General features: G+C 34.3%; 1 protein-coding gene across 1 annotated transcript; it reads left to right on the top strand.

The window, feature by feature from the left end:
• Positions 1 to 5643: 5643 nt before the first annotated feature.
• Positions 5644 to 15218, top strand: LOC121441849 (enhancer of rudimentary homolog). Its single transcript, XM_041643170.1, has 2 exons — positions 5644 to 5815; positions 14860 to 15218. The coding sequence occupies exons 1-2, from the start codon at positions 5644 to 5646 to the stop codon at positions 15216 to 15218; spliced, it is 531 nt and encodes a 176-aa protein (XP_041499104.1).
• Positions 15219 to 15515: the final 297 nt, after the last annotated feature.

Genomic DNA, 15515 nt, shown 5'->3' on the forward strand with positions numbered 1-15515 from the left:
TAAAAGAACTAAACAAAAAGGAAATTAGATGATAACCATAACACATACTTGAGATTCTCATAGAGGATATCTCACATAGCTGATTTGATTTTGAGTCACGTGAGAAAACTCGATTCAGAAATGCACATTAAAAGTTACTTTAACAGTGACACCAAAGTGTTCAGGATATCACCAAATAACTATTAATAGAAAAGCACTTCTATTTCTTAGCTTTTAAAGAAATAATTAGCAAGGATGTTCAAGTGGCTCTGTGGTAGGATATAAAGTCAATTGCTTGTATGTCCAAGAGCACACACTAAGACAATGGGGATGTTCTATTGGGATCTCACCAAGGCCAGCTGGCCTAGGTCTGAAAAAGCATGGGATAAATCCAGACTAGCTGAATATAGCGGACAATGAGGAATACTGAGAACTCAAGAACAATTGCAGTGGGTTTTTGATCCTACTGCACGTACTGGCTTTGTGGGAGCCTAGGCAGTTTGAATGCTCACCTTAGGAGACCTGGATAGAGGTGGACAGTCCTTGGGCTTCCCACAGGTCAGGGAACCCTGATTGCTCTTCGAGCAGATGAGGGGGGGGGGGGACTTGATCGGGGGAGGGGGAGGGAAACGGGAAGCGGTTGTGGGGACGAGGCAGAAATTCTTAATAAATAAATAAATTAAAATAAAAAAAAAAAAAAAAAAAAAAAAAAAAAAAAAAAAAAAAAAAAAGAGTTGTACTTGGGTCACATGGAAATTCTATTTCTACTTTTTTTTTTGAAACCTCTAGATTGATTTCCACAGTGACCAGTTACACTAGCACCTACAATGTTTAAGTGTATTTCTTTATTCACAAACACACCAAAATTTTTGTCATTCATTTTAGTAATAATGGTGAGATCTGTATGCATTGAGATTTACTGTTTAAGTATGCTTAAATTGTATTTTTCTGCAAGCTTAAGATGTTGAGATTGTTTTTAGCTGTTTCCTAGATGTTTTCACTTCTTCTATTGAGAATATTCTATTTAATTTCATACCCTGTTCTTAATTTTTATGCTTTTATTTCTTCTATTGAGAATATTCTATTTAACTTCATACCCTGTTCTTAATTTTTATGCTTTCATTTCTTCTATTGAGAATATTCAATTTAATTTCATACCCTGTTCTTAATTTTTATGTTTAGTTTTTTGTTATTTGCATATTCTAGACTGTAATCATCTCTCCAATGAATGGCTAGAGAAGATTTTCTACTATTCTCTGGACTGCCTATCCATTTACTTCATAGGTCCATTTGCCATAAGAAGCATTGTAAATTTCATTTGGTCTTTTTGAAGTACCATTGGACAGCTCTTCACAAAGTCCTTATCTGTGGTTGTAAGTTGAAGTGTGATCCATATTTTTTTTTTATTTATCAGTTTCAGGTCTTGTGTGTGAGATCTTGAATTCATTTGAACTTATGATGTCCTTGATGAAAGATAACATCTATGTTCAATTTTCTACATTTTCAAAATCCAGTGGTCTCAATTTATTTATCGAAGATGGTGTCTTTTACTCAGTGTCTAATTTGACAACTTTGTCATAACTTAAATAAGTACAATTGTGCTAACTTATATCTGGATTTGAACTCTATTGCACTTTTCTTGTGTCTGCTTTTATGCCAACACCATACTGTTTTTCTGACTATGGTTCTGATACATAAATTTAAATGATGCATAATAATATTTACCTTTTGTTAACAATGATAAGAATTTTATTCTATATCTGCTGTCTTTAGTGCCTTTATATTTAAATGAGGTTTGTATAGACTTTATAAAGGAGGAAGGCATATACAACGATCTCTCCAGAAACTGTAAAAAAATATACTCAAAAATCTTTTATACAGCCGGGCGGTGGTGGCGCACGCCTTTAATCCCAGCTCTCGGGAGGCAGAGGAAGGCGGATCTCTGTGAGTTCGAGACCAGCCTGGTCTACAGAGCGAGTTCCAGGACAGGCTCCAAAGCCACAGAGAAACCCTGTCTCGAAAAACCAAAAAAAAAAAAAAAAATCTTTTATACATAAAGACTTGCTATAGCTATGGTGGTAAATAGCATCACTGTAGGGGAATGTGTCAATTGAGTAGAAACTACATATTGCAGATGGGATGGGTCGGGAAGGAGACGGAGGAGAACTGATAAAAACACATGAGGAAACAAAAACAATGATGTGATTTGAAAAGGCAGTTAAAAGGCAAATTGAGGAAAACATTTCTGATATTACAAATTTCAGAAAGCTGTGGTTTAAAAGTTAGTTCTACAAGAGACGTATTGCTGAAGTGAAGAAAATATTGTTTCTTTAGGAAAATAATTTCAATAGAGTGGGAGTTCTAAGTTCACACTGAAATGAGTTCAGAAGAAAGTCGGTTATATACTAGTGTTTCTCAGAATATGTTTCTAGTTCTATTCATTTGCATGCAAATTTCAAGATGTTATTGTTTTTTACTGCTGAGTTGTACTCCAATTTGTAAATGTGCCACATTTTCTTTATCCATGTTCAGCTTAGGGGCACCTTGCCTGTTTCCAGATTATGGCTATTACAAATAATGTTGCTGTGAACAAAACTGAGCATATGTCCTTGTGGTATGTGTGTGCATCTTTTGGGTATGTGTCCAAGAGTGATATTGCTTGGTCTTGAGATAGATTGATTCCCCATTTTCTGAGAAAGCCCCATACTGATTTCCAAAGTGGCCATATGAGTCTGCAAAACCCACAGTGGAGGAGTTTTTCTCTTACTCTGTATTCATAGAGAAAAGAACAGGATGCATTTTGCATGAGTCTATTGATAGCCAGCCAGAGTAAATCACTTGATTCTTTGATTTATCAACATCTCTATGAGGATAATGAAAAAGACATTAGTCATAGCCCATTAGCTACCAAAGACAGAAGTCTATATACTAATAACTTTAAAATATGTATAACTCATTTAAAAAATTGTAGTTCAGTTTTAGCTTAATCTTTATCAGTGACATTTGAAATGATCAATAACTAATTTGATCAATATATCAATAAAGCAACAATTGAATTTTACTAGTGAATCCCATGGATATTACTTCATTGACTTTAATCCTTATCCAAATAATATCTTTAATATGGACTTAATATACAATAAAACCTACTGATATGTAGAATGTAGTCAGAAGAGAATTCTGGAAGAATCATAAAGATCAGAGTATCCAAATGGAAATCTGTAGTAATTATTTGGCAAGAAGAAATCAGTGCTTAGACATGATGGAATGTATCTAAGAAGATTTGAGTCTGGATAGCATGTGTATTAGTCAGGGATCATGAAAGGAATAGAACTGATAATTTTAATATATATATATTTATATATATGTATATATATGGTGATACATATTTTATATCCAATATCTGTATGTTATATATTGATATATCTATATATATATTTAATAAATCACTCACCCACACACACATAAGTGTGTGTGTGTGTATGTGTGTGTGTATATGTATGTGTGTGTGTTTTTTTAAATATTTATTTATTTATTATGTATACAATATTCTGTCTGTGTGTGTGTGCCTACAGGCCAGAAGAGGGCACCAGACCTCTTTACAGATGGTTGTGAGCCACCATGTGGTTGCTGGGAATTGAACTCAGGACCTTTAGAAGAGCAGGCAATGCTCTCAACCTCTGAGCCATCTCTCCAGCCCCTGTGTGTGTGTGTTTATGGAACTGGCTTACAGGATGTAGTTCCAGGTTTCCAGCACTGACTCACAACTGAAAATTAAGTATCTGGTAGCTATTCAGTAGCTGTTCAATACAAGAGAGTTATTTCATAAAATCTTCTTGTTTTCAGTCTACATTAGAACTGTGAGGAAATTAATTGTATTCATATTGTGCTTAGCAACAGGATACACAAACTGCCGAACAAGAGTGTTGACAGGCAGACGAAGATTAAAGTATTCTTCTCATATGGCATTTTATGTGGACTGTCATTAAAGATGTGGCCTTGATCTAGGGTGAGTCTTCTTTCTTCCTAAAATCTGACTGAGAAAATCTCTTAAAACTGCACCTAACAGCTTAGATTTAGTTGATTACAGATGCAGTCAAATTGAGAACACAACATTAGTTTCAAAGCAGGTTTCCTGTATGTCACATCTAAGAACAGAGCAAGTTGCTGGTAAAATCAAGCCTAGAATGCAGGACTTAGTTTGTGAAATTTGAGCTAACTACATATACACAATACGGAGCATCTATAGCTCCACATAGCTGCTCCATACATGAGCACAGGAAGCACTGTATTGTGTTGCTGCAGAAGACAGAGGATTAAAAGCCAGTGTGGCAACTTGAATCCTGCTAAATCTTTTTTTACAGTGTCTTCCTTTTTATTAATTAAATGAGTTATGTATCAGTTTCACAAATTTTTCACAAATACATTCTGGTTACTCTGATCCTTGTCTTCTATAAAGTTCTTCCCAGTACAGTTAACTCTCCTTCTTTCTCCTCGTCTATCCCTGTTTAATGCTCATGCTTTTTTGTTTTGGCAGGGCTGACTTTTGGTAATGAACTTTTCTATGAAGAACAGTGGGTTCATCTCTAATGAGCTTCTGATGATTTTTTATAACTCAAATATTTTCATTCACCTGAACTTTTTCAATCCATATTGTTGTAGCAAACACTATTAATTTCATAATGCAGAAGATAAAGAGAGGAGAACTGAGACTTCAAGGTCAGGCAGAGCTACAGTATGAGCTCTTATTTATACATTATATTTCAGGTGTACTTCCCTCTGCATCGAGTGAACTCATTAGTAGCTGAAAATATAGCAAGAATTTTGTCAAATATTCATACACTGTGTAAAAATATATTGCTGCAGTTGGTGTAATAAAAAGTTGAACGACCAATAGCTAGGCAACCAGGATTTCCAGGCAAAGAAAAAACTCAAGGAAGAAGGTGGAGTCACCAGGAAGAAGTGTAGGAAGCTGTTTGAGCAATACGGACAGATGAGGTCACCTGCAATGTGACACTTTATAGATTAAAAAAAAAATGGGTTAAGTTATAAATGCTAGTGAGACAAATATAGGCTAAGATAAAGCTTTCATAATTAATACTAAGTCTCCATGTCATTATTTGAAGGTGAATGTTACAGAGGAAGTCTTATTACCCAGACAATCATAACATTCTGGGATAGCATCTAGCATAGCTTCTTTGCTAGGTTAAGACTAACACCACACTCTCCAATTTTTCTCATTGCTGTTCTCTGTACTCTCCCATCCTTTGTCACCAAGCTTTGTGCTTTTCCTAGTTTCATTAGTACATATTAATTGCAATTAACTAATGAGCTTCAGTATTACATTTTAAACATGGATTCAATATGTTTAAATCCTTGATTTCATGTAATTCTCCCCACTCCCACTGTTCCACTTCCTTTGCCTCCAAGCCCTTATTCTATTTTTGTGTATTTCCCACATTGTTTGGTTTTGATTTTGACTATCATTTCTTTTTGCTTGTCAAGCCCTCCAGGGTCATGTGGTACTAACAAGATGATAGTACTATAGATTTGCTTCTCGAATTTGTACATTACTTTTGATACACTGAAGATGTTATTGCCCAAATGTGGTTTTATCGTGCTGGTTTGCTTCAACCAGAAACATCTTCCTCCTTATTAGGCAAAATGGAATTCAAAATTATAGACTTTGTTGTAGCAGCATTCAAAGTGGTGAGCAGTTCTTCCAGGTCCATCAAGGGTCTGGGCCAGTTCTTCTATGCCTACACCACTGGGGCCATTTCTCTCATGGCCACTGGTGGTAATGCTGGTCATGGATATCAACACAGACCCAGCTATGGTAGGACCACAGACACACAGACAAGACATCGGGCTACAGGTTATAACTTGGGCCCACAATGCTTGAGAGCTACCATGATCCTTGCCTGAATGGGGTGGTCCTCGTGGAAACCAAGACTGACCAACTCAACTCCCATTCAGGCCTAATTTCAGGGCTTTGCGTTGGCCCTGGATCAACAACTATACCATCTATGACCCTCTGGAGTGGATTAAGTCACTAGTCATGCAGAACCATAGGAGCAGACTCTCCATGACTCTAGACAACAGAATGATATCTGACAGACCATCTATTGGAATGACTAACACTGTTTTCTAAATACATATGAACAATAAAGATATTTGAGATGAAATCACAAGACACAAAGAAATCCCATATTTATATAAAATAATTCGTTTGTCTTTCTCAACATAGTATTTTCTAGTGTTTCATTGTTTAGAGCTATAGATTTTTTTTTGGCAATTTCGTTCTGTGCTTCAGACTTGAGGAATGCTCGTTATGTGTTTGTTGCTTTGACATGGGATTTCATAGCCAATAGCATTGTCTAAGCAATATCCCCCTGGCTTCATATTCCTGAGTGCTAAGATTATAGCTGCGTACTACCTAACTGTTTGCTCTAGGCATGAGGCTCATTGTTTTCCTCATCACAAATTCTTTATAGTTATTAATCAAATGAATTTAACTATTTATTCTACTAATCTACATTTGGTACTTTATTACATTTTCTACATTAGTTTCACTCGAGAACGTATTCTATTTTATTTGAGATCTTGGCTCACTTTCTATGGTTGAAGCTGTCATCAGAACTTGTCTACCTAGTGCTGCAACTTAGATTGAACACTTACTTTGGGAAAACCATCTGATAATACAAATGCTTGAATTCTATTTCAAATAACTGTAACAATAACTCTTTAATATTGTTGAAATTTGCTGGAATCATATTAACAAGAATGACAATTTATAATGAAGTCTAATTCATACAACATCATTCTTAACTATTATGTGACATTTTCTCCATGACGACATGGTCAATTTACTTGTATAAGTGTACAAGATATATGTAATAATAATAATAATAGTAATAATAATAATAATAATAATAATAAACTCTGAGAAATCACAGTAGGATAAACAATAGATATATACTGATTTGTTGACAAATGTTTTCTTTTAGGTATTCAGCATCCTTCTTGAGAAGATACTATTTGTATAATTAAAATACTATCTAATTCACTAGGAAATTTGTGTTCAGTGTATGAGTTGGAAAAAAGACATTGGAACATATTATTCAATTGGAAATAGTTTGGCTATTTTTATGTAACAAAAAGATAAATTGAATTATGATGGCCTTAAAATATCAAATAATAGTAAAATTAGCCTTAAGAAATTGAATAAGGAAGTCATAGGGAACAACGTGGAAGAGAGACAACATAAGAAATTTAGATAATGCTCACAACGACTTAGTCACATTTTCTTTTCTTATTGATTCAATACAACAGAGGTTAGGTTTAGGTATAACTATGCTTCCTTTAAAACGATAGTGGTACACAGAGGGAATTCATCAAAGAAGCAAGCCTACACATGAAGCAGAGTAATAGCTGAAGGAAAGCTGAGCTCAATTTAGCTTTCAATGATTCCTTACTGTGAATTTTTATGTAAATATTTAGTGCTGCTACAAGAAGAATGTATTCAGATGGGATTCTTCGAATCAAACTCCTAAACCTACTACTGTTGGTTAAGTAGAACATTGGGGCTAGTTATTGCTCAATATAACTCTTATCAATATTTTCATTATCTCACAAATCCTCTTTACTCAAAGAGAGTTTTATAAACTTAGGCAGGTTATCCCATCATTTAAGAAAAGCATTACTTTTGTGTGTGATTTTCTTTTTGTTTTTAAATCACTTTGATAGAATCTAACCAATATATAAGACACTGTCTATTATATGTGTATCACTTAGTAATTTGCTTTTTCCTATTTTTAATGTTTTATGCACACATGCTTAATTTTCATAAACATACAACCCTTTTCAAATTAGAATACATTCTTTCATGAACTAATATTTCATTTTATGGCTTTTGTTATCAATGTTTTCTTTTTTAAGTTTAATTTGAATACTTGATGCATGTTAAGTAAAGTCTTCAAAAGAAACTCAGGTTTCTAAACCATTATTTAAGATAATTACATATGCTTCTTTAAAATTCTTTTACCTTACACAATGCATTTAATCTACATAACCTAAATAAACTAAATAACCTATGACTGTTTATTTCATTTGGCAAAATTATACTTTTGAAAGAATATTTTATGCACAAAAGACCACCTTAAGTTATTGAATGTAGCAAAGACATTCATTCATTGTCACTCAATTTGACTTTCTCTGGAGACAATAGCCGTGACCATAGAATAATGACCACATTCAGTCGTAGAAGTTGCCTCAACAGAATTTTTACATTACATGCAGCTACTTAGCAGCTATCAGCACAACATATTTGGTTAGGGTAAATATTATGTTCTTACTTTCTTGTAATCTGATATTTTTATTATTTCAGTATTTACACCATATAGAATAACTGAAATGTTTCCACTATTTTAAGTATTTGCTGAATGTAAAGTTGTTGACAAATATAAATATTACTGTTATTTCAGAGAGTCTTATTAACAGATGCAAATACCTCAGAGAAAGATAAAATTGGATCAAGAGGGTACATCTGCTCCATAACAACTCACTCTTGTTCACCTGCTGTTGTCCTTAATTGGAGCTTTAAGGGTACACTACTTCTGAGATTATATTTCTGTCTACTGCTGTCATTCTGTCCCAGTTCCACATTAGGTTTGAGTGATATAGCCTTTGACAGTTTTCTGTCAGTCTGACATGCTGATAGCGATGGCTCCTCTTCAAACTGATTAAAGATTTATTATTTTCACTAAACCAAAGATTTCTTTTCTGTTTCAGTCAGCTCTATCCCTGGGGTATCCAAGGATAATATGATTGTAATTTTTCTCGGAGTTCATCCTTTCCATTCTCATGCCTGAGGGAGGAACTCTTACTGCTGTTCTTTATGAAGGAAAGTTTCATTTAACATATCCCGAAAGTCTCCAAAGGTCTTTCAAAACTTTACAATGCATGGTATAGATTTTGTAGTACTCTAGACATGAAACGTATTCTGTTTTACGATGGAAGCACATACATAGGTGGCATGAATTTTCAAATACTTGATTCTTCAAGATCATTTAAAGACATCAAGGAAATAGTTGCGAAAATATGGTATCAGTCACAAACTCATGGTTTTGTTTCCTTATATTCCAGAATTTGCATATATGAATTTGGTACTATTAATTTTGTTGTTGTCATAATAGCTATCATTTATTGGCTTTATTAGTTATTTATCTTCTGTTTATGAAATGAAGACAAGTGACAATATTATCATTGATTCCTTCCCAGAACTCTGGAGGATTTATCCTTTCTTTATAACCAACTTTCGATGTGTTCTGGAGAATTAGGAAAAGGCATGAGGTCATATAATAATGATAAACTATCTTTTTTGAAGCTCATTATTTCTAAATTAATTTTATCCTTAATATTTAATGATTTTATATATTTCAAGTAGAAGAAAAATCTCATTTATCTAGAGCTTCTCATAGTGTAGATATTTTTAATTGCTTTATAAATGACTGTGGTAGCTTAATGATCTTGAAAGCAAAACCGAATCATTTTAAAGCTTAGCACTTCATGCCATTTCACTTCTCAAGGAAGTTAGTACAGCTTTGGGAATAAGGCCATTTCTTTCACTTATTACCACTTGCTGTGTGTTTGTATTGATTCTAGTTGCAAAGATAATCTTGCAGTTTCTAGTGGTATTTGTCTCTGTCTCTTACACATGGAAATGCTGTATTTATGGCCATGTGTGTTTAAATACACACAGAGTGAGACTGTATCTGGATAACTCCTAAAAGTTTATGTTTTATTAGATGGTTATTGATAAGGACAAACCTTTCTAGAGTTGCTTACTGTTTGTTGTTTCAATTGGAGAAAATTACATTTTATTGGACTTTAGTTGTGGGAGGCAGTGAAAGTGAAGGAAAAAGTGAGGAGGTCATAGTAACATACCCAATTAAGTACTGCACGAAAAATATATGCAGTGAGTACTTTCAAATCACATTAGGCTCTGCTGATTCAATAAGGTATTCACTCAGTCTATCCCACTAATACATTGCATGTTAAAGTATTGTAGCTCTCAAACTTATCAAATAATTATGCTAATTTTCCACAGAAATTATCACTGTAATGACAATCTATTTTTAACTCGAGAGAAATATTAAGGGTGTAACATACTCACACATAATCGTAAAATACACTGTTTGAATGAAATGCTATTTATATTTATATCTATCTAATAAGTAAAATTAGTCTTGAGGGTTTGAATGAGAATGAATCCTGTAGGTCCAAATATTTGCATTATTGGTTCCCTAGTTGGTGGAAATATTTCAGAAGGATTAGTAGGTGTGGCATTATTGAAGGACGTGTGTAAATGAGGGTGGATTATGATGTTTCAAAATACTTCTGTTTTTCCAATCTGTCTGTCCCTATGTGTCTGTATCTGTCTGTCTCTGTGTTTCTCATTCTTTGTTCTCCTTGCTATTTCTTTTTTTAAAACTTTTTAAAATTGATTTTTCTTGAGCTGTACATTTTTTCTCTGCTTCCAACCCTTCCTCTCCCCTCTCCTCCTACCCTCTCCCATGGTCCCCATGCTCCCAATTTACTCAGGAGATCTTGTCTTTTTCTACTTCCCATGTAGATTCGATCCATGTATGTCTATCTTATGGTCCTTATTGTTTTCTAGGTTCTCTGAGATTGTGATTTATAGGCTGTTTTTCTTTGCTTTATGTCTAAAAGTCACTTTTGAGTAAGTACATATGATGTTTGTCTTTGGGGGTCACTCAATATAATGTTCTCTAGATCCATTCATTTGCCTGCAAACATCAAGATGTCATTATTATTATTATTTTGCTGTGTAGTGTCTATTGTTTAAATGTACCAAGAAATTGGTCATCAAAAGAACGAATAATCCAGTAAAAACATGGAATAGAGACCTAAACAGAGAACTCTCAACAGAGGCATTTAAAATGGCTGAAAGACACTTAAGATAATGTTCAACATCCTTAGTCATCAGAAAAATGCAAATCCAAACAAGTCTGAGATTTCCTCTTACGCCTGTAAGAATGGCCGAGAACAAAACACTGGAGAGGATGTGGGGTAAAAAGAATAATATTGCATTGCTGGTGGGAGTATAAACTGGTACAGACCCTTTGAATGTCAGTACGACAATTTCTCAGAAAATTAGGAGACAACCTTCCTCAAGACCCAGAAATACCACTTTTGGGTATATACCCAAAGGATGCTCAATTGTACTACAAGGACATGTGCTCAACTATGTTCATAGCAGCATTGTTTGTCATAACAAGAATCTGGAAACAACCTAAATGCCCCTCAACCAAAGAATGGGTAAGGAAAATGTGGTACATTTACACAATAAAATTCTCCTTGACTTTCATTCCATCTGTTTCTGTGTCGCTGTCTGTCTCAGTCTCATTTCTCTCTTTCTCTCACTGTCTGCCTATTATTTACAGACCACTATTTAATATCTTTGTTGCTCCACCATGCCTTTGTTCTGTCATCATGAGTTTCAATTCTCTGAAACTATAAGCCCAAATTACGGACTTTAGCTTATACTTTGCCTTAATCATGTTTAATTAACCAATAGAAAAGTGACTAAGACAACATTTTTTTAGACAACAATTAAAAATTCAGCTACACAGTGTAGGTCCTAGCTGTAATCCCTGTTCTTCAAAAGCAGAGCAGAAAAATAATTGCAGATTTGAGAAGGGCTGGTTCAAATCAGTATTATAGGCATAGTCATGATCACAGAGTAGGGCATTGTCTCAGTAAGAAAAAAAAGAGAAAGAAAAGAAAGAAAGGCAGAAATACAGGCAAAAAGAAGAGAGGGAGGGAGGAAGGGAGGGAAGGAGTGAGGGAGGAAGGAATGAAGATTCGTTAATGAATTCATTAATTAATAAAATTTATTAATAAAATAATCAGAATTTGATTTGAGGAGAAGAATTTATTATTTTGTAAATATCTATAGTTTCAAGCTTCTATAAGACAGTAGGTCTTTATATTAGTTGTATATTAGAAACAGCAATTATACGAAATTTGCCATGATATTACAACTTAACAAATTAGAAAACTTATGCATGAAGAACCTCATTTGGAGAGAGTCTAATGATATGTACAATCTTATAGTTCAAAAATTCAGAATAAAGTAAGGTTTGTTACCATATTTGTTAAATCCTAGAATATGCCCCATTTTTACTGAGATGGTACCTTCACCTTAGCACAGAAATTCTGCTTTCATATTTGGAATCAAAAAAGAAACTCATGAAAACATTTGGTACCTGAGTCTTATGTTTCATCTCAACATATGTTCTTACCATACATCTAGATAATGTTTAATATATAAGATTAATATATAGTTAATAATATATTAATAATATATAATGATTCTTATTTATACAGAAACCAGGGACCTACTGTTTTCTTTATTCAGTATTAAAGTAATGATGTTACACACTCTGTATTGATGCTATCTAAAAATAAAGAACATGTTCACACGTGTACTTCCACATATAATGCATATCTTGAGGTATATTGCGAGATAATATTAAAATATTCATTTATTGACATAAGTATCATTACAAATTCTTCATACATAAAAGTGAATCAAGTTAACAATAAAATAAAGTTTAATTATTCCATTAGCATAATTTTCTGGGCCACTTAGAGCATTATTTTGTTTTATATTTACAGCTAAAATTTTATTAATTAAATTTTAGTGTGAACAAATATACTATTAAATGTACATAAATTTATCCAAACTATCAAAATAAAGAGAAGTGTTTATTGAGTTCTAACTCTGATTAAATAATATTTAAATGTGAAATAAGCCCTTATATTGGCAAAGAGTAATGCACCCACATGTCAACTTGACAAATCAAGGAGCCTCTGGTGTGTATTCGTTCACTTGTATAAATCACATACTCACTTCTGATTTCAACATGACTCAGGAAGTTTGTTATCTCAGTGATTTCACCATTGTTTCTTAGAATGTCAGTTGATGGTTTCATGGTCCTTTATCTACTACAGTTTACCTTGGTTTCTATCACCTTATTTTGTTCTAAATAAAAATAAAATTACAAAAAAAATTCCTCCCTGTAACAGGAAAATAAACTATGCTTTCAAAATGCTGATAGACATTTTGTGTGACATATTTTACATGATAGGGAAATATTTTATACTTTGCTATCTTGAAATTTGTTCATATTTTTGTCAATGAATAATGCACATTTGTGGGGGTCAAGTAAGGACCCAATATAGGCATATTTGAGGCTATGTTAGAAGAACTATTTTTCCCATATATGTCATAATGGATAATTATTAGCACTCCAAGTAAAACAAGGAAATATCATTTCATACTACATTTACTTACAAAACATAAACATTTTCCTTTATTTAAAATTCTGATTTTATTTATATTAACAAATGATTTCTTTTTTTTTTTTTTTTTTTTCAATTGCAGTGGGTTTTGGATCCTACTGCACATACTGGCTTTGTGGGAGCCTAGGCAGTTTGAATGCTCACCTTACGAGACCTGGATAGAGGTGGGCAGTCCTTGGGCTTCCCACAGGTCAGGGAACCCTGATTGCTCTTCGAGCAGATGAGGGGGGGGGGGGACTTGATCGGGGGAGGGGGAGGGAAATGGGAAGCGGTTGTGGGGACGAGGCAGAAATCCTTAATAAATAAATAAATTAAAAAAAATCAAATGATTTCTACATGCACATATGAAATACTCTGCAAGCATTCTGTATTTATTCCTGAATATAAGTATGCATAAGATAATTGAGGCAGCCAAACCAACTTAACTAAGGAAATAGTGAGTCCTATGTGAGCCATTACTTGTTACATTCTCACTACAATAAAAAAGCAGCATCTCACAATGCAGTCTTAAGAAAAATTGACTTTGGTTACCAGAGTGCAGATTCAGTTTGTCACTTCTGAGATGAGGCCTTGCTTGGAGTATGAGGCTTCTGTTCCTCTTGTCTGCAGACAAGCAGGAAGAAATGAAGGCTTGTGTTACACTCGAACACTCCATTTTGTTTCTTGGATGGTGTCAACAATATTCACAACTCAACTTGACATAGGATAGGACATGGCACATTTCTGTCAGACTTGGAGGTGTTGCCTGTGAGGATCCATCCCTTCCTGACTTGCTGAAGATTATTGATGGTGGACAGCAGAACTTCCACCGTTTTTGCATGATTTTCTGAATCTGGCAAGCAAAGGTAAGGATGTTCATTTTAAAACACAAGATTTTGGAATAGCAGCTGGAATGGGATTTTGGTCTAGCAGGCCCAGAACATTTTAATGTGCTTATTTAAACTTCTGTGATTCTTTGACTTCTAAAAATAGTGAAAAGTGGAAAACTAAGCTCTCTCTCTCCTGCTACCATTTATGTCCAGTGTGCACTGAGCATAGGAAAAATGCCACTTTTGGAATCACAAACTTTTTAGTGCATATATAACTTATAAACATTTTTAAATGAAAGGAATCTTCTGTATTTTTGCTTGTATGTTGTATGAGAACTTATGAACTAAAATATCAATTATTGATAAAGTAGTAATTTTTATATATGAGATAAAAATGGCCCAATGGCAAACCAAAAAAAAAAAAAAAAAAAAAAAACCTTTATGTCAAGTTATACTGAGTGAAAAAAAAAAAACTGCTAAAACATAGAGATGCTATCGTAGAAGACCCTAAGTGGTAGCAATACAACACACTTGAAACAAATCAATTACATTACAAATATACTCTTGAACAAGGAAGGAGTTTGAATAGAATATATTTTCAGTTAAAAAATGGAAATAGGCCCCTTCCCAATGCTGGGACCCGGGGCCTGACTGTAGGCCCCAGACCTGGTCCACCCTGCAGCTGCGCGCCCGCCGGCTGCTGGGAGCGAGTCTCACAATATTTTGCTGGTACAGCCTACCAAGAGGCCAGAAGGCAGGACTTATGCCGACTATGAGTCTGTGAATGAGTGCATGGAAGGTGTTGGTAAGATGTATGAAGAACATCTGAAAAGAATGAATCCCAACAGCCGCGCCATCACATACAATATCAGTCAGTTGTTTGATTTTATTGATGATATGGCAGATCTCAGCTGTCTTGTTTACCGAGCTGACACACAGATATATCAGCCTTCTAAGAAAGACTGGATCAAAGAGAAGATCTACGTGCTCCTTCGTCGACAGGCCCAACAAGCTGGGAAGTACTTGAGTTGGAAGCATTAAGGGCTGGAGGTGGGCTTTGGAACAGGTGCCCACAGCATGCTGTAGTGAACATTTTGTGTGATATCAATCCTGTTTCCATTTTGTTACGCTAGAACCAAGATTGAATGTATGTCATGGAACATGAACAATATTTTCATTCTGAAAACCACCATTATTGCCCCTTTACTCTTTTTATTTGTTTTTTTACTTAAACCTTTTTTTGATAATCCGGAGAGAAAGTGTTCTTTGCCATTTAAGGTTGGTTCCCGTCCTTGAAACTGTTGGTGTCCGCTTTACAGCAGCGAGTGCACTAGCGCC

Source organism: Microtus oregoni, unplaced genomic scaffold (assembly GCF_018167655.1).
Source record: "Microtus oregoni isolate MIOR12 unplaced genomic scaffold, Mior012 000082F_ref0000272, whole genome shotgun sequence".
Classification (NCBI taxonomy): Eukaryota; Metazoa; Chordata; class Mammalia; order Rodentia; family Cricetidae; genus Microtus; species Microtus oregoni.